The sequence below is a fragment of the Suricata suricatta genome, chromosome X (genome assembly GCF_006229205.1).
Source record: "Suricata suricatta isolate VVHF042 chromosome X, meerkat_22Aug2017_6uvM2_HiC, whole genome shotgun sequence".
Lineage (NCBI taxonomy): Eukaryota > Metazoa > Chordata > Mammalia > Carnivora > Herpestidae > Suricata > Suricata suricatta.
Window position 1 is genome coordinate 40,598,400 of NC_043717.1, and position 20,309 is coordinate 40,618,708.

At 47.4% G+C, this 20,309-nt stretch overlaps 1 protein-coding gene and 1 non-coding gene across 2 annotated transcripts in view; both read left to right on the forward strand.

Annotated features, from left to right (window-relative positions):
• Positions 1-16,555, forward strand: part of PPP1R3F (protein phosphatase 1 regulatory subunit 3F) — a 27,594-nt gene extending 11,039 nt beyond the window's left edge. The window contains exons 4-7 of the mRNA XM_029929649.1: positions 1-904; positions 10,347-10,402; positions 10,865-10,944; positions 14,208-16,555. Coding sequence (XP_029785509.1) covers positions 1-904; positions 10,347-10,402; positions 10,865-10,944; positions 14,208-15,506 — 2,339 coding nt within the window. The 3' untranslated portion in view covers positions 15,507-16,555. The remainder of the gene's footprint in view (positions 905-10,346; positions 10,403-10,864; positions 10,945-14,207) is intronic.
• Positions 13,312-13,524, forward strand: LOC115284415. Its single transcript, XR_003905183.1, has one exon. It is a non-coding gene; the product is annotated as a small nucleolar RNA U3 (small nucleolar RNA).
• Positions 16,556-20,309: the final 3,754 nt, after the last annotated feature.

Genomic DNA, 20,309 nt, shown 5'->3' on the forward strand with positions numbered 1-20,309 from the left:
TGCTGTTCGCCGACGAGGCCCTGGGGCTGCCGCTGGCGCAGCTGCGCCGCTACCGGCCGTGGGGCGGGCCCGGGGCGGGCAAGATGGCGGCGGCGGCCGGGCAAGATGGCGACGGCGGCGGGGCTGACGAGGACGACGATGGCGAGGATGGGGATGAAGGGGAGGAGGAAGAGGAGGCTTGCCCTGAGCCCTCGCCGCTGTGCCCCGTCCCCGCTGGCGGGGGGTTTTACCTGGTGCCCACATTTTCGCTGCCGCCTGCGCCGGGCCGTCTGGAGCGCTTGGGGCGCGTCATGGTGGAGCTTGAGGCGTTGCTGCCGCCTCCAGGAGCGGTCCCCGGGGGTGCCGGGGTGTGGGTGCCTGGGGGACGCCCGCCGGTGCTGCGCGGGTTGGTACGCGTGTTGAACCGCTCCTTTGAGAAGGCGGTGCACGTGCGGGCCTCACACGACGGCTGGGCTTCCTTCTGCGACCACCCAGCGCGCTACGTCCCTCGCAGCCCACCGGGGGCAGGAGCGGGAGGACCAGGAGCAGGAGATCCCATCCTGGATCTGGGCCTGGGCCTGGGCCTGGGCTTGGGCCCTGGCCAGGCGTCCGCCTCCTCGCCCGACGACGGCGGCCGCACCGACCGCTTTGCCTTCCAGCTGCCCTTTGCTGAGGGCGCGGGCGATGGGGCGCGCCTGGACTTCGTGGTGCGCTATGAGACCCCCGAGGGCACTTTCTGGGCCAACAACCACGGCCGCAACTACACTGTCCTGCTACGGATCGCACCCGCTCCCACACCCACTGATGCTGAAGGGCTGCCCCAGCAGCAGCAGCTGCAGCAGCTGGAGCCACAGCCCGAGTGCCAGGGTCCCGTGGAGGCTGAGGCCAGGCAGCTGAAGAGCTGCATGAAGCCGGTGAGGCGCAGGTAATGTCTGCCAGCGCCACCTCCGCCAACACAGGGCTGTTTCTAGGATGGAGGACAAGCATCCCGACCCAGGAACCCTGCAGGCCTGCTCTCCAGGACAGGGAGGAGGGCGCATTCAGTCAGTCAGTCGAAGAGTAATAGAAGCCAAACATGTGCTAGGCTCTGTTTTAATTACTGGGGTTTCATTCATTCATTTATTGAATTCCACTGTAAAGCCCTGAACAAGACAGACCTCTTCCCTGCCCTCAAGGATCATACAGGCTCCTATTGGAGATGGTTTGGGAAAAAAAAAAAAATCAGCAGATAGGATACATAGGGATGAGATTAGTTGCTGAAAGGAAAGTGAAAAAAAGACTCGGGATAGTTTGGAGGGAATAGCTGCTTTAGAGTATTCAGGGAAGGTGTTAAAGGAGGTGAGTCTTGGATGATCGTAACAAGAGTCATGCATAGATGGGGGGGAGAAAGTTTGTAGAAAAGGGAACAGGGAGGACTTTTTCTGAGGAGGTGCCCTTTCAACTGAGTCCTGAATGATAAAAGAGGAGTGGTTATGCACACAGGGGAGCAAGGGTGTTTCCTAGGCAGAGGGAACAGTGAGTATAAAGGTCCTGAGGTGAGAATGAGTTTGGTGTGAATGATGAGCACTGTGCAGGAGTGGACAGAACTTCATTGACAGTAGTGTGGACCAAGGGCCTTGCCAGTGGGGACAGGGAATCTGATCCCCATTTGACAGAGCAGAAAACCAGGGATCCAGAGGGAGAAACTGGTTGAGGAAGTGATGGCGTCTGGCTTTTCCAATTCCACCACAGCTGACTTTGAAGCCTGTGCATCTCTTTACTGTTATGTTCTAATCTAGTGTGAGGCCTCCTGCAGGATTGAGAGGCTGAGTCCATGTTCTCCCAGGGAAGCAGTGGTTCTGGCAGTGGCAGAACCAGATGGGTTTGGACTCGAAGCTCTTGTGCTTCGTTTTGGCCTGTGGCCATTCTGAGCCTAGGGAAAGGAACCAGTTAATCCCAGGAGGCCTTGATAGGAGACTAGGTTTTTTCAATCAAGCTAAGAGTTCTTTGAGGGTAGCAGCTAGGCCTGATTCTTTTGGAGGGGTCACCTAAGTCTATCCTGAGATAAGTAGTCTCTGTGCATGTGTGGGAAGTACATTTCCCTGCTTCTGGGAGGACTGGAAATGTGGATGGGAAAATGTGTTTTGGACCTTGTATTTGCTTGATCAGAAGCCTCTGGCTGCAGTAAGATGTTTGTGGTTCTGGCAAAGCCTTAGGCTATGAATGTGTAGATCAGAAAGGTCTAGCTCAGGACTGGTGGGCAGATGTGTCTGGGTATGTAAGCGAGCAGGCAAGCACCCACTTACTGACCTGTGAACTCCACAGTAACCTGCGACTTAGTTTAAAGGGGGCAGACAGCATGCTTTTGCTTACAGTGTTAAGAGAATGGATTCTGCCATCAAGAGTGCCTCGGTTCAAATTGCAGCCCTGCCATCTGTTGGCTTTGTGAGCTTGGCTAACTCATTTGACCGCACTGTGCCTCAATACCCTCATCTGGAAAACAGATATTTTTAATACCTACTTCACAGGAGATGAGTAAAAGCCCTCAGAACCAAACCTGGCTCATAGTCATGCCGGAAAGTGTTACGTAGTGTTTATGTTTGTATTAAGGGAATCACACATGCAGGTCTTTGGACACCTCTCCCAAACGCTTCTCTGCCCATCACCTGCTGTGTGGCCTTGCCTCAGTTTCTTTATCTGTAAACCTCAGTTTTCTCATCTGCTAATGGGGAATGCCAGTCACTTTGGATTGGATGCAGCGAACATGGGCAAGGTACTGAAGCGCAGGGGTAGCTGTGAAAGATAACAGTGGTCAGCATTTACTGATCTCTGCACTGAGAACTTCAAGTTCGTTCTCTCCTGAGCCCTGCTGTGCATGGTGTGTGGTATAGGTGCTCTGATTATGCACGTTTAAGAAAGGAGGAGACTGAGGTAGCTCAGGGAGTTGAGCCAGCTTGCTCAAGTCCACTGAGCTAGTGAATGACAGGACCAGGGAGGACATGCTAGGGACATTTTTTTTTCCTGCTACTCTGGAAGATCTGACTGGGTTAGGGAAAATTATGCATTTCACTCCCAGTGTTCCCAGCAGGTCATGCCTTTTAACTTTTCTCTGTCTCTGTCTCTCTTTCTGTCTTTGTCTCTCTTTCTCTTTCTGTCTCTGTCTCTGCTTTTTTGAGGCATACCTGTACAAGGTATACTGCTCTTAAGTGTAAGGTTCAGTGGAATTTTACATACATATGCTTTTGTGTAATGATCACCCAGATCAAGGTTTTGGGTGGTTCCAGTGCCCCAGAATTGCCTTCATTTCTGTCATTTCCTAAGTTATCTTCCCAGGTGGCTCTCATGGGAGCCCTGTGTGTAAGATGCGGCAGTTTGGGTAACAGAGTTTGGTCATCTTAGAGTGTAAACGGAGGAGAACGGAGAAATCAAAAGCTCACAGGGCCAAGGTGGGTGGGGAGGGTGTTTTTCTTTTAAAATACATGGGTGGTTTTAAGGAGAAATTGAAGCAGCCCGTTCAGACAATTGTTTTGGTATCTGGCCCCAGGTCTGTGGTTCCTAACATGACTTGTGATATTATTTTAAGTGGGCAGATGGCTTTTGGATAGCTTCTTTATCTTTTGATCTCAGCTCTTGCAAAGGGGAGGTTGCTGCTCATTGCAAGATCAGCGGTAAGATTTTTCTTTGTAGGTCGGTGGCTTCCTTGGCGAGTACATTTCAACTTATTATTGTTTTAAAAGCCGTGTGCTGCTGGTGACTTGGAGTGCTGTTGAAGAACAGCACCCCCCACCACGACCCAGCCCTCTTGGGAGCCAATATTAGGGGATAGGCTTAACCTGCGGGAGTGCCACGGCAGGGGGTCCTAGTTCAGAAGTATGTGCACAGGGCACAGGGGTAGTCTCGGGTAGCTACTGGTCTACATCTCAGAAACTGAAATGGCTGTATTCCTTGGATCGCTGGACCAGGCTTTTGATAACCCTTCAGCTTGGAGATGATCCAACAAGCATTTGTTGAGGGCCTACTATGTGCTGGGCACAGTGCTAGGTTCAAACGGGGGAAAAAGTTGCAGACTGACCCTAAGATGTCAAAAGGTTTATGGTAGAACTGGGTGGGAGAGGCAGGTACCGAGGGCTTGCGTGAGTCTTGGCAGAGCCCCTGCTCTGTGTTGGGCATTTTGCTGAGGGTTTGCATGCACAGTCCTCATCTAATTCTTTCAACATTCCCTGGGAGAGAGAATGTTTTTACCCCTCTTTCCTGGATGAGCAAACTGAGGCTCCCAGAGTCCAGAGTCCTAGGGCTGGATCAGGAGGAGTCCTCCTGGGTCTGCCTTGGCTTAGCACCCTTAGGACGTGTCCTAGTCCTCTTAAAAATAAAGGATAAGAAAGCATGACCTTCAAGTACCCCCTGCCCTGTTCCCCCATCTGGCCTTTGCCTCTGCTAGTCTCATACCGTCCTCTGCCTTCTGAGGTCCTGTCACTGTGGTCTTTACAAGGTGCCTTGCCCCTTCCTGCCTCAGGGCCTTTGCCCAGGCCATTTCCATCACCAGGAATGTTGGTCCTGTGCTCCTTGTAGTCTCCTCATTTTGATCCTTCAGTTCTAAGAGTGCTTCCCCTGGGAGGCCTGTCCATCCCAACCTCCTCAGGCCCCAATGTTGTCATAGCATGGATCAGTCAAGCAGACAGGTCTGGCTGGAGAATGTCACATGGCAGAACAGATATGTGTTGCTACCCATTTAGGATCATTTGCCACCCTGCCTGGCAGTCATATTTTTCTGATCCACTCTTGTCTCCACCTTAATGTGACTCTTTCAAATGTTCTTTACCTTCAGACTTTACTTCCTGCTTCAAGAAACAAAATGAGGCCATAAGAATGGAACTCCCCACAACTTGCAGCCCCTAAAGCCTGCAAACTAAATTCCCTCCCTTGTGTTACAGGGGAAGAGGTACCATTTTCCTTCCCTCAGGCCAGGCCTCCGACTTGTGCCCTGGCTTCTGTTTTCTGCCACTTGTTCCAGAATCTGACCCTTTCTCTCCTGGCAGCTTTTCACTACCCTCCTCACTGATCCTCTTTCTCGGCCTTTATACATGCCAGCGGCTCTGCTGTCTTAAAAACTTGTCCTTTGACCGCATCACTGACCCTGCTACTCCCAGCCATTACCTAATCACCTCCCTCACCTTCATTGCTGACCACCCTCTAAAGAGTTGCCCACACTCTCTTCCATTTCCTTCAGCCCCCCTCATCTACTAGATTCCATAGATGGTTTTTGGCTTTCTTCTGGAAGTGGTTGAGCACTCCTATTTAAAAACACTGTCTTTCCTTGCCTTGGGACCATGCTCTGCTGCTTTTCCTCTTAGCTGTGTGGCCCTTCTCCTCACTCTTTCTTTCAGCCTCACATAGCCATACCCTGTGTCTCCACTTGGCTTATGTCCCAGAGGTGCCTCACTTGTTAGAGGTTGAATCCATCATCTCCCCAGTGGTGTTCCTGAGTGGCCTCTCCTCTGCCTCTACGTTGCTTATCATCCTTCTAAGCATCCTAAGCCCATCCTGATCCTGGAGTCTAGGCCAGGGCCCTTTGTTCTATGTCATTCTTCCTTTTCCTGACCTCAGTTTGTAGTTAGACCTTCATTAGGGGATTACTGAACCACCCTCTCTGCCCTCTTAGACTGTAAGCTCCATGAGGGGTAGGGACATGGTCTGCTTTTGTTTACCACTGTATTCCTGCAGGGCCTGCCATGGTGCCTGGCACTTAAAGGCGCTCAATAAATGTTTGTTGAAAGAATGAGTGTGAGTTATTTTTTTAAATGTCTTCCTCTACATGAAATTGTAAGCTTCCTAGTTGAGTGTGCTCACCATTGTATCTCCAGGGTCTGTCACCGGCCTGATGCACATTGGAACCTCAATGATTTTTAGGTCCCCCATTGCTGAATGGATGGGGACCCAACTTGCTATCTGAATTGGTAAACTTAGGGGAAACCAGAACAATCACAGTTGAAGCAGGACAGGCCAGGGGCCATCTTAGTTGTCTGGAAAGTGGGGGTTTAATGAGAAAGTTATCCTGCTTGACTCCACAGGAAATTGGTAGGCCATCATGGTTAAGGAAGTGGACTGAGGCCACACATTACAGAAGTGGCGGAGCTGGGATCTGAGCAAGGGTGGTCCCATTCCAGTTCCCCAGTTGCTAACTGCCGTACCAGGCCAGGTGGCACGTCTTACCAGCCAGGCATTGCTGGGCAAGTTGCTTTCCTTTTCAGAGCCTATTTGTTAGCATTTCATAGGCGATTTCTCACTATTTTCTCAATCCACCCAACAGCCCTCAGAGGTAGGTATTACTGTTGTAGCTTCTTCACAGATGAGGAAACTGAGGCAAAGAGAAGTTATATAACTTGGCTCCAGGTCACACAGCTGGTAGGTGGCAGAGCTGAGTCTATTCGAAATTACATGTCCTGACCCCTTACTGAGATGCGAAATCCATTTCCTGGGTTCCAACAAATATTAAAGAAAATAAACTAGCATAGGGAATAATCAGTGTGCATCACAACATGTAGTGAAGGTAAGTGTTGTTTCATTCAAAGAACAACTGTTTTTCAGTTCTGTATAAGTACGAATATTCACACATGTATGGGTGTTGCTGGGTTACGATGTAAAATGTATTTCTTACTGTGGGTCATGGCCAAATGAATAAAATCATTGCTGTAAAAGAAGCTCATAGCATGGATAAACTGCTCTCCTCCCTCCACCCTGCTGGATGGGCTGTTAAGTCCCAGGGTTGACACCGACACACAGTGTGGCTGGGGGAGGCAGAGCGGTGCCCCACTTAACGCAGTGGCTTTCACAGCCACCTCAAACTCTGTTCTTTTCAGAAAGCAGATGGCGTGGGGGAACCGGGATTCCAAGTATCATGGGGCAGGTTTCTGAAGTCACCCGACCCCTGGAGAGTCAGCATTCTCTTCTAGTTGACTGCATGGGAGCTGGGGTCTGCTGACTTTCCCTCTGGGTGTCAGCGCATGACCCACTTTGGGCTGGCCAAGTTCTTTGAAAACAGCGTTGGGGGTGCTCACAGAGGACTCGGGGTAGTGCTGGCAGGGATGTGAGTGCTCCGAATGTCTGCTTTGCTCCTCTCCATTGGGGCTTGTCAGCCCTCCCTTGCTCTCTGGTTCTGGCGATGCACTTTTTTTTTTTTTTTTTTTTTTTTTGTTCTGTTTCGGCTGGCCCAGGCTGGGGCCAATGGCACCTCTTGTTGAAATCTCACCTTCTGGTCTCCATGGGTGCCATCTAAGGTGAGCGGTCACCAAATTTCCTGATAGCAGGAGGAATTTTCACGCCCAGGAGACTGGCACACAGGCCCCGGTGTGGCCACTTCTAGGTTGTACTGTCTTGACTAGTTCTCGAGAACACCCAAAGGATGCATCCCAAGGGGTTCCCAGGGCTGTCCCTGGCCCACGACTGCCCACTGCCCTTGAGCAGATACCACGTGGCATTTGTGGAGCTGGTGCCAAAAGAGCATGCTTCCTTCTCGAAAATTAGCAAGCACCCTGAAGGTACAGTTTTGTTCTTAATCTCCTCCCTCCCCATTTTTCTAAGAAGTCCTCTTCTCTGTTACTGATCAGTGAGTCAGTACGAACTTGTACTCCATTTCTCTTACTATCCTCCTTTTGATTCAAGTCCTAGCTGCCCCTCAATGTTTACTGTGAAAGTTCAAAGATACTTAGTTTTTCTGTTTTTTTTTTCTGCCCAGTTTCAAACACCTTCTTCAAAATGGAGCCCTCTTTGGATTGTTATCAGCATGGCATGTAGTTAGTGGGTGTAGAGACACAGTTCCTTGAGCCTCAGTTTCCGCATTTGTAAAAAGGGAAGGGTGTTGCTTTGAAGGATAGATGTGAAGGTTTTCAAATGACTTGGTGTATCAATGAAAAGGGCCCACGTTGGAGGAGATGAACAATAAAAGCTTGTGCCATCTGCTTTCATCTCTCTAGCTTCAGAGGTAGGGAGAGTGACCTATGTACTTCTGCTGACTTTGTGGATCTTGGGATCAGCTGAATTGCTTGACCTGATTTTTGGATATTTCCCCACTTCTCATGCTCCTTAGTTGTGGAAGAGATGCTCTGGGGGCTGAAGGATTTGTTTTCTGTTTGTTTTTTCTTCTCTCTCTTCTCCCTTCAACTGAACTGTGGAATTCTTTCTTTTCCTCCCACTTTTGTCTCCACATATATCTAGGACTCTGGAGTGGTATTTAGAAGCCTGGTTGCTGTGCATGTCAGCACTGGGCCAGATGACAGGGGACGGCTTGTGTGGTCCTGGCCCCTGGGAGGGAGAGCTGCCCTTCTGTCTGTCTGTGGGTCTTCTTGAGGAGGCTCGCTTCAGAAGATCCTAGGAAGATGACATTTTCTCTAATGAAGGACGACGCCAGTAGAAGAAGTCAATAGAAATCGTGTTGGGCCACAAGTCCAAAGACCTGGATTTTAAACTTACTGGGGGGAGTGGTGCAGGACCAAGCCAGTTTGTTCCAAATTCCCCTCTTATCCGTGATGCTCAGGTGTTGATGGCTGGATTTCCAGAGTCACTCTCTCCAGGACCTTGTAGTATTCAGATGAAAATGCCTTTGGTGAGATGCATGAGCCCTAGTCTGTGGAGAAAGTTAGTTCCTTCTGGAGTTTTCAGACTGTAGATCCATGTACCTATTCAGATTTCTTCCCTGAGAGATCTTGCAGCCACTTCTGTGTCTGGTGGTCTCCTAGCCACATGTCCCAAGATGGCAGGGAAACTGGTAATGAATATATGGGCAAAAGGCAGGTCCTAAGAAAAACCTGAATGAAAGAAGAGGGAGAGGTCGTGTCTATTATTGCTACCCCCCACTCTGCCTGTCTACCTCTGGAAAGGATCAGAGATGGGGTTGGAGTAAGACCCCAGTTTCCCTTGTCCAGGAAGTAGCAGTTTGTTGATTGAGAGCACAGATTTAGACATAGGAGCTGGAAGGCTTAGGTTTCATCCTTGCAGCATGACCTTGAGCCGTTTACTCGGCTTGTGCTTCATCATCTGTGAGGTGAAGATAATAACTGCCTACTTCAGAAGATTAAAAGTACCTACCTTGTAGGATTGCTATGAGGATTAAATTAACATATGTGAAGTGCACAAAACAGTGCCTCCCGTCATAGTAAGTATTATATTCAGGTCAGCTAGTAGTACTCGGTTTCTGTGAGGTCACTGATTGTATGATTTCAAAAAGTTGCAACCACCTGCAGAAATGTCAACATCATCATATTACCTTTTAGAAGAAAAAGGTCTGAGCCTTTGCCTCAGCTCCTCTCTGTCCCTGCACATGTTTTTGTTAATGCTTCCCTCTCATTTGCCTTAATCTGTAAACATTCAATACTCATTTCTGAGAACGAGAACAGTGATTTCTCCATGATCCCTGTGACCCACCCCCCTGGCAGAGGCTGGATGAAATGCACTTGGCTTATGCCACTTAGACCTCGGGGCATGACTTTGCTGGTGGAGGAGGACCAATACTCATAAATACCTACAGTTGATCCACCCCTGCTCTGCACCAGGCCCTGGTGTCTGGCTCAATGTCCTCATTTCTCTTGACTTCTCTGTGCTTGTGTGCACATCCTGGCTCTCCTGTGCTCTGTTTTAAGGTGAGGAGGGTGAGGCTCCAAGAGGTTAAGTGGCCTAGGAGGCTGACATGGTGATGGGTGGAGGGTTGGTGGAAGGACCCGGGCCTTTGTGAGCCTGAGTTATTTCCTTTTTCTGCTGGCCTCCTTCCTGTTCTCTAGTCGCTTCCTTTCTCCCCTCTGCTGCTTTCTGAGTCCTACAGTCTTCATCTGCCCTTTCTTGGAAAAAGTGGGTTCCTCTACAACTGGGAATATACCCTACAGAAACAATCCAACTGTTCATAAAGCCATGCCCAACAATGTCTGCTGGAGCCTGCTTTGTGAGAGCAAAATGAAGGAAACAAGCTAGCTGCTCAGTAGGATGGGGATGGGTGTATACATTATGGTGAGCCTATATGATGGTAAACAGCCATTTCAAATGTTTGAAAAAGTATATTAGTGATGCTTCTTACGGTTAAATGGACAAAGCCAGCTGTGAAATCTAAGTGATTTCATTGAATCTTTGCAGTGAAATTTTCCAAAATGGTAATCGTGGTGGCCTTTGGATGTTGTGTGACTCTTTCCCTGCTTCTTTCTGCTTTCCTGTGTTTCATAAAATTTCTACAGTGAGCATGTAGGGCTTTTCTAATCAGCGGATAAAAAGAGGCAGCAGAAGGGAAAACAGCCACTGTCACGTGAGGGTGGGCCACCACAGAGGCTCAGAAGGCAGAAGGTGCCACTGGATGGCAGAACTGACCTCTGGGGACATCAGATCCATGCATTCTCCCTTTTGTCCCACAGGCCTAATGAGGAAGAACTGAGGATAAAGAACACCAATGATAACCCCCCTGCTGTGGGTAAGCAATTGACAGAATGTGAGGGTTTGGACTTCTATTTACCATTTCTTTCTTTTTGAAAAACCATTTTAAATGTTTATTTTTTGAGAGAGAGACAGAGATAGAGCACAAGTGGGGGAGGGGCAGAGAGCGAGGGAGACACAGAATCCGAAGTGGGCTCCAGGCTCCAAGCTGTCAGCACAGAGCCCGATGTGGGGCTCAAACCCATAGGCCATGAGATCATGACCTGAGCCGAAGTTGGATGCTTAACCAACTGAGCCACCCAGGCGCCCCTACCATTTCTTTTTTTTTCTCCCTGTTTTCTTTCTTACAAATTAAGAGGTGCTCTCTGCCTCAGACTAGCACAGAAAGCTTCAGGGGCAAAACTGCCAAGTGGCCAAAAGAGCTGATTTTTCTTAAGTAAATCGGGCCTGCTCGGACACCTGCCTCACTCCAATGCTGCCCTTCTTTTATCTCCAACAGAACACCCTGATGTCCAGGAGTCAGTGGGTCCCCTGGTGGCCCCTACCCCTCTCCGTCCATGGCCTCAGATGACACTTCAGGTAAGTAGGCCCTGGCAGCCTCTGAATGGACAGCCCAATGGGAGGCTGGGTGGCAGGGGCTGACTTGCTCCAGGTCTACCCTAGGTCAGACGGAGGCCCCCCTGCAAATCAGAACCTGATGGCAGAGGAGTAGAGTGCAGTTATTCACCTGAAGTTATAGAAAGGTCATTTGTTAATTTAGCAAATATTTACTGACTGCTTGCTCTGTGCCAAGCAGTTATGGATGCTGGGAATATGGTAGTGACCAAAAATGCTGTCTTCATGGGGCTTACTTGCATTTTAGTGGAGTGAGACATGACAAAACAAAATAAGTTAAAATATGATATTTTATTTTTAGAAGGTTTTCAAAAACATTTTTTAGAGAGAAAGTGAGAGTGGAGGAGAGGGCCAGAGGGAGAAAGAGAGAGAATCTTAAACAGGCGCCATGCTTAGCACAGAGCCTGATGTGGGGCTGAATCCCATGACCCTGGGATCATGACCTGAGCCAAAATGAAGAGTCAGATGCTCAACCAACTGAGACACCCAGGCGCCCTAAAATATATGGTATTTTAGATGATGATGAGTGCTAAGGAAAAAAAAATAAACGGATAGGGAGTGTGTGGGTGGGTGGTATGTGCACATGCACACGGGTGAGACACAGCCACACACATACAGGAGTGGAGGGAAGTTTTGTGAGTTTAGATGCAGTGGCCGGGAGAGGCCTTAGTGGTAAGTGAGATTTGAGCAAAAATCTCACCTTCTCCAGAAGGTGAGAGTGAGCCATGTGGATAATTAGGGGAAGAACATCCTGGGCAGGTGCAAAGTCCCCACAGCAGGGCCATCACGAATGTGTCTGAGGAACAGTGGCCAGGGGTGGGTGGGGGGTGGGGGGAGCAGCAGGGGGTGACGTCAGACAGGGACTGGGGGACAGACTGTGTAGGGTCTCATGGGCCACGGAGAGAACTCTGGCTTTTACTCTGAGTGATGGGAGTGCCACGGAAGGGTCATGAGCAGAGGAGGGCCAGGATCCGACAGGATTTAACAGGCTCCCCCTGGCTGCTGTGAAGAAGATAGGCTGTAGGGGGGAGGGCGGAAACAGGGGACTGTGAGGGGGAGGCTACTGCAGTGGTCCAGGTGAGCAGTGGTGCCAGCAGGGATATATATAGAGAGAAATTCTGGAGATATAGGTTGCTGTGTGTGTGTGTGTGTGTGTGTGTGTGTGTGTGTGTGTGTGTTTTAAATTTTTAGTACAAAGATTTTCAAACATACACAGAAGTAAAGAGGCTTGTATAATGAACTCACATATGCCTATCACCCAGGTTCAACAAATTTCAGCACTTGTCCATTTCTACTTTTTCCTTATTCTCCCTCCCCCATTTCCTATGGAATTATTTTGGAAAAACTCCAGGTATTATCTCATCCATAAAAACTTCAGTTTGTATCTCATAAAATTAAGTACCCATTAAAAAAATACACCCTATGCAACATCATGCCTTAGGAAATGAACAGTCCTTCATATCATAAAATATTTGATCAGCATTCAAATTTCCTTATCTCATAGGCATTGTAGCACCTAAACCAGGTCAACATGTTGCATTTAGTTGATGGGTCTTTTTAGATTTTTAAATCTCCCCCACTTTTCTTGCAATTTGTTCGTTGAAGAAACCTCGTTTGTCCTTTAGAGTTTCCCACTGTCTGGTTTTGGCTGATTGTATACATGTAGAAACACCTTTCTTACTCTATTTATTAATATATGAATTCCATTTAATTGGTGTACTCTATTAAATTGAATTAATGTATTTAACTATCAATTTTGTTCAATTGATTTATTAAATACAATCTCTTATTATTAAACTAATTTAACTAGAATTGGCTCTATTTAATTCTCTTATTCCCATTTCATTTTTTAACTGGAATTCTTCTCTAAAAGAAAACTTTCTTGTTTCAGCCATTTGGCTACCTTGAGGGCATATAGTTTGTATTGCAAAAGCTGTATAAATACTTAAAATTTTTCCCTCTGATTTACCAGTGTTCAGAAGAAATGAACTTTTCCAAGGATGACCAATTAAAAGATTTTTGGTTTTGGTGTATTATTAACTCATGAATTTTAAACATATTTGATAAATTTCAATCCATTGCATTTATTTGTTTTGATGCTTGAATTAAACTATCTCTGGTCAGTGTGAACTTACTTACATTGTTTCCAGATTCCTTGTGAACCCACTCCCTATCCTTCTTTGAATACTTCCTCACACAGTGGAATGACAATATATCCTAGACTCATTTTGGGCTTTCCCTGCCTCAAACCTGGAAGCAGCCATTTATTTTTTTAAAAACTCTGTTTCCTTTTAGTGGAGAAGGGTATTTAGAAATCAAGATCTGGATGCTAAGACTATACTTTCAGGGATCATTTCTATAGTTTGTTACTAGAGAAGTTTTTCTGAACGTGTAGAGTACCCGAAACCACGAGGAGGAGGTGCAGTGTCCCTTCCTGAGCATGAAGCTGACTTTGGGCGTTGTTTTATGCAGCTGCCTTTTGTCATTGATGATCGTTATTCTCTTTCTAGGGGAGGAAGAGGGAAGGGACGCCGTCTGAGTGGTTTCTTTAAAGAAAAAAAAAAAATCTGGGTGGTAGATGTTTTTGTTGCTGCCAGATTGGTCATTGTTTCTAGGCCTTGTCAAAATGAATTTGTTTTAATTTTTTTAAAACATATATTCAGTTTTGAGAGACAGAGAGAGAGTGTGTGAGTGGGGGGAAGGGCAGAGAGGGAGACACAGAATCCAAAACAGGCTCCAGGCTCTGAGCTGTCAACACAGAGCCCGACGCGGGGCTCAAACCCACGAACCGCAACATCATGACCTGAGCCAAAGTCGGAGGCTTAACCGACTGAGCCTCCCAGGTGCCCCGCCCCCCAAATTTTGCCTTAAAAGGGAAAACACATGAAGTCATATGGATATTCTGGATATGTTTTGGACACCAACCAACAGTATTTACTGACAGCCATTCACCAAATATTGGTGCCCACTGAATTCCTTAGCTTTATGATCTGCAAGAAGTCCCTTTTTACTCCATCTGATTGTGTTATTTTAATACAGATCACATAGTCTTTTGAGTTTGGAGAATTATAGAGTGCTCTTTAAGGAGTGTTTATTTGGAAACACCTGTGGGGCTGGGTGTGGGCTGTCACCAGCTCTCACTGTCTCTGCTTGTCCCAACCCCTCCTGTACTTCTTTCCTTTCTCTTTCTCTCCTCTCCCACCCTGTCCCTCCCCCCATGGCTCTAGGTTCCTGAAGTTACAGTGACTCGAAAACCCCCAGAGGAAGGTGACGTCCCCAGAAGCAATCCGCCTGTGGCTTTCACAGAGATCCCCCAGGCACCGGTCATCAGGATTCTCCCCTCTTCCTCTCACTCCGGCCTGGGTGGCTCCCCCAGGGACCAGGCCTCAGGGCCTGATGCAAGTGAGGGGGCAGCCGGGCCTCTCCTGGAACCCAGCCAGCACCAACAGGTGGAGGCCGCGTGGGAAGTATCAAGTGAGAATGGAGGGGGACGAAAGGACTCCATGATGGGGCCTAGTATGGATGAACCCCCTGGGGGTCTAGAGGTTGTGAGTGGGTTGGAGGAGCTGCTTGGCGAGGACACCATTGACCAGGAGCTGGAGCAGCTCTACCTGTCTCACCTGAGCCGCCTGCGGGCTGCTGTGGCTGCAGGTGGGATAGGAGGTGGTGGGGAGGGCCCCACAGATTGGGGGGTGTCCCCAAGCCATCCCCTGGGCATACTCACGGACCGCGACCTGATCTTGAAGTGGCCTGGCCCTGAGCGGGCTCTGAACAGTGCCCTGGCTGAGGAGATCACACTGCACTATGCCCGGCTGGGGCGTGGTGTGGAGCTTATCAAGGACACTGAGGACCCTGATGAGGAGGGGGAGGGCGAAGAGGGGCTCTCCATTATACCCTCCAGCCCAGAAGGGGATACCTCCAAGGAATCGCCTCCAGAAATCCTCTCTGGGGCCCATTCTGTGGTAGCCACTATGGGAGATGTGTGGCTCCCATGGGCAGAGGGCTCAGGATGTGACAGCCCTTTGGTTCTAGGTACAGAGGGTCAGTTTGCTGGGGCTCCAGAAAAGGGGTTTGGCAAGGACACTGCTTCTTTGCACATGAATAAGGTGACAGCTGGGGTGACCATGTCCCTGGTGGGGGAAGAAGGCCAGAAGGAGTTTACCACTGAGTGGGCAGGCAGCTTGGTTCCTATATCTGGCAAGGAGCCAGCTGCTCCAGCCCTACAGGGGCAAGGTCTCAGCCTCCTTGGTCCCTTGGGGGCTGAAGTCTGTCCTTCCAGCCTGGCCAGGCCCCATGTGAGCTCCCAGGATGAAGAGGGTGCAGGCCCAAGCCTTGAGCCCCCGAAGAGGTCTCCCACCTTAACAGCCCCTGCAGAATGTGTGTGTGTATTGCCTCCCCAGCTCCGGGGTCCCTTGACCCAGACTCTGGGGGTCCTGGCGGGGTTGGTGGTCGTCCCTGTGGCTCTGAATAGTGGTATGTCCCTCCTGGTGCTTGCACTGTGTCTCTCTCTGGCCTGGTTCTCGTAGGAGTTGCTTGTGGGGAGCAGCAATAGCAGGCTTCCCTCTCCCTGGGATCTGGGGAGAGGCAGTCCCTGCACCACCCCCAGGGGCTTCAGATGGGATTTGTGGCTTATATAAGTGAGGAATCTTTTGCTTCTGAGGATGCTCGACTGGAGAGAGACCTTGCCATTCCCGAGGTCTTGTCAGCACAGGGCTCCCTGTGGTGATACCAGTGGAAGGGAGCAGGGGATGGTGGATGGTGTGGGATAACTTTCAGAAAGGAATGGGCATGTCCCCTCCTCAAGCCTGTATTTATTTTTGTATAATTCTCTGGATGAGGGAGAGTGGTCGTGAGCTGGTCTTGGGGCACAATTACCCAGAGATATATTTATTAACAGCCAACCTGTGCAACCTGCTGGAGCTTTATTTTTAATTTAATTTATATAGAGTACCTATTATTATATGCCACAATAGAGCTCTATGAGAAATGATGTGTCTTTCTGTGCCATGTTCTCCTGTTTGGGTCTGAGCTTACAGGGTGGTCGTGTTCTGTGGGAGGGGACAGGGTGGGGGACATGGTTATGCCTGCTGCTGCTGCTGCTGCTTCAATATGTCCTTGAGGATCTGTGTCACCTCACCTCATGGGCCTCCTCTGAGTGGTCTGGTGGTCTTTGGGTGGAGGGCAGTAGGTCCTTTGGTCTTTTCCATATTCTGCCAGGGAGGGAAGAATAGTGGTTGCCATATGAGGGTTTGGTGTCAAACACGTGGCTGCAGTGGTGGATGTGGTCCGCTATAGATGTGGGATACCGGTTGTGAATCAGCCACAAGTTTTGAGGTTACCAGAAAAAAAAACCAGCCTTTGACACCAGGAGGGAGACTTCTCTCCTACTCCACCCCCCAGACTGGGAAGGTCTCAGAAAGGACAGAGGAGTTAATGTGCTGGGAAGAATTCATACCGGAGTTGCTGTCCATAGACCTTGCATTTCTAACTCAAAACAGGAAACTCAGAACCTTTGACAGAAAGGATAGATATATTTACTGCATGCAAATAAAAATATCTGCATAGCAAAATGAAATACCATATATTTATTTACTTCCCCTCATAGTGAAATTTTATACCAGCTTTCTTCAGTTCTCTCCCAGGGCCCCGGTGCTTTTCTGAAATAACCCCAATCAGGTTGCTTGCCTGACCACGTCAGCAAAGGTGCTGAAGTCACTGGTTATATTCACATTGGTATATCAATGGCCATATCCCAGACTTCATCTTACTTGACCTGTTGGCAGCATTTAACACAGTTGGTCATCCCCTCAACCTTGAAAGCCTTCCTTACTTGGTTTCCAGGACAGCACACTTGCCTAGTTTTCCTCTTTCCTCATTGGCCACTCTTCTAGAATAGTGCCTGGCACAATCTAGAGGTACTCAGTACATACCCACTAAATGAAATAAATGAAGGAACCAATCAACCTATGTGGAAAAATACAGAGACCTGGCTAGAGAACTTAGTTGGCCATTCAGTGGTCACAAGGTCAGTTCAGTTCCACCTATGTCGACTGACCACCTTGTCTCTGCTCTGAGGACACAGAGGAAGGATCTCACAGTCCAGTGTGGGAGACAGATACAGAGAAAGGATTTTAGTGTAGTGTGGTTGGTGAATTTGCAGTGATGGGGGCCCCAGAACAGATGCTCAGCCCATTGTGGAGATTCTGGAAACATTTTTGGAGGGTATGGCGCCTGACGTGAATTAAAATATGAGAAGGAATCCACCAGGTAGCGAACAGGAAAAAAGGGAAGTCCAGTCAGAAAGAATAGCATTGCAGAGGTCTGGAAGTGGAAAATAGCTTATTTGACCTGCCTTTCAATGAGGATATTGTGTCTTGGTCAAATATCAAATTCCAGACATGTGTCCATCATCGTCCATTGATGTGATAATTCACTCAATGTCCATAAAGGCAATTTTATGCCAACTGTATTGAAAAAGTTGATAAAATGGACAAATCACTCAAATTACTCCAGACATATAACTTGCCAAAATTGTCTCAATAAAGGAAAAGTTGAGCAGTCCTATGACCATTAAAGGTAACAGAATCTATAGCCCAAAATCTTCTCACATGGAAACTCTGGGCCCAGAAAGTTTCCCTGGTGAAATACTCAAGGAACAAATAATTTTGATTTTGCAAAAGCAATTTCAGAGGGCAGAAAGAGGGAGCATTTCTAATACATTTTATGAAGCTGATACAACCTTGAAACTAAAACTTGATGAGTGAAAGAATATTGCAGATCTCAAGAAAAAATACACATACCTTGAATAACTGCCCATCTTAGTTGTTTAGGCAACTGTAACAACATAGTATAGACTAGGTGGCTAGAAAACAACATTTATTACAGGTCTGGAGGCTGGGAAGTTGAAGATCAAAGCACCTGCAGATTTGGTGTATGGTGAGGATCAACTTTGTGGTTCATAGATGGCTGCCTTCTAGTGGTGTCCTCACATAATGAAGGGGCAAGGTTGCCCTCTGGGGTCTCTTTTATAAGGGCACTCATCCCATTCCTGAGGGCTTCATCTTTCATGATCTAATCACCTCCCACAGACACCCCCCGTAATAATATCACTCTGGAGATTAGGTTTCAACATATGACTTGTGAGGGGACACGGTCATTCAGTCTATAATAGCACTGCCTATGTCCAATATATTTAGAAAGTATAATATAGCCAATTTGGATTTATTCTAAAACTGTAATGTGGTTTAGCATCTGAACTAAATCAGTGTAAGTTACCTCATTAGCATATTAAAGGAGAAAAACCACAATAATCTCAATAGATGTACAGAAAGGGTTGAACTTTGACATCTATTCATGATTTTAAAAACCTTAGCAAATTAGTTGAATAAATTTTCTTAAAAGATATCTATCTATAAGGATTTACATACAGTAAACTACATACTTCAACTGAATTTTAAGAGCTCTGACTTTTGGAACATGGCAAGAATGTCAGCCATCACCATTTCTACTCACCATTGTCCTGGAGGGCCTAGTGAGCACAATAAGGCAAGGAAAAGAAACTTAAAATATTTCAAGATTGGAAATGAAGAACAGAATTGTCATTTTTTGTAGATGACACATTGTGTATATAGAAAATACAAAATAATCCATGGACAAAGTATTAGAATTATTAAGAACTTAAAAATTTCTGATACAAAATCCGTATTCAAAAATCAGTTGAGGGGCGCCTGGGTGGCTCAGTCAGTTAAGTGTCCGACTTTGGCTCAGGTCATGATCTTGCATGAACCCATGAACCGTGAGATCATGACTTGAGCCAAAGTCGGACACTTAACTAACTGAGCCACCCAGGCGCCCCTGAAAGTTTTTCTTAAACAAGACACAAAACACTAACCATAAATGACAATTATAAAACATTCAATTACTTTAAAATTAAGAATGTTTGTTGAGGGGCACCGGGGTGGCTTGGTCGGTTAAGCGTCTGACTTCGGCTCAGGTCATAATCTCACGGTTCATGGGTTCGAGCTCCACATAGGGATCTGGGCTAACAGCTCAGAGCCTGGAGCCTGCTTCAGATTCTGTGTCTCCCTTGCTCTCTGCCTCTTCCCCGCTCACACTCTGTTGCTCTCTGTCTCTCAAAAATGAATAAATGCTTAAAGAAAAACAGGAAAAACTTTTCTACCATGAGTGTGGGTCTCTCTCTCTCTCTGACCTTCTGACTCTCCCCTGCTCGCACTGTCTCTTTCTATTTCTCAAAAAAAAAAATGTTGATAAAAAACACTATTTGGGTGCCTGGGTGGCTCAGTCAGTTGAGCATCTGGCTCTTGATTTCTGACCAGGTCATGATCCCAGGGTCGTGGGGTCAAGTCCTGCATCAGACTCTGCATTGAGTGTGGAGCCTGTTTGGGATTCTCTCTCTTCCTCTGCCCCTCTCCCCTGTTTGTGCTCTTTCTCTCTGTAAAATAAATAAACAAATAAATTAAAAAAAGGAAACAAACAAAAAAACACCATAAAGAGAGTGAAAACCACAACTTGGGAGCAAATTGAGAGAAGATAATTCAAACACATATAACTGATGAAAAGCTCAAACTGAGAACATATAAACTACAAATAGAAAAACCAGATATGCCAACAGTGTATAAATAAATTTTATATCACAGAATGGAATATTGTATAATGAGAGTTAGAAATCTACAATTACATAGAAAAGCCTGGATGAATCTCACAGACATGACATTGAGCAAAAGAAGCCAAACAGAAAAACGGATAAAATGAATCCATAACTGGTGGTAACATTATAAAGAAAAGTGAGAGAATGAGTATCAACAAGTCATGATAATATTTACTTCTGGGGGAAGGAGGGAGGGGTGTAATTGGGAAGGGACCCAGGAGACTTCTGGAATGTCAATACCGGTCTACAGCATGACCTGGGTGGTTGTTCATGGGTGCACAATTCATTAATATTCATTGAAATGTACATTTCTCAGGCAAAAAAAAAATTACAACTAAAACAAAATGCAGTGAGTGGTGGCAGTGATGTGAGTCTCTGAGACTCCTCTACATGGGCTCTGAGCGACCCCAGTTTTCTTGTTTAGACCACAAAGTGTAGGTGGACTACTTCCTTCATAACTTCCCCTGGGGTCAGAATCTTGCATTTAGTTATGGAGGTTACTGAGACTCCCTCAGCCCTGTCTGTGGAAGTCACGTTTTGGAGTTGTTTATTGTGTCTTCTGACACCAGCCATGAAATGGGGCCACCCACCTCTTGGGGGATGGAGAAGATCTGTCCATTTTGTCATCAGATGTCAGAGTCCATCTTCCCTTGGACCTCAT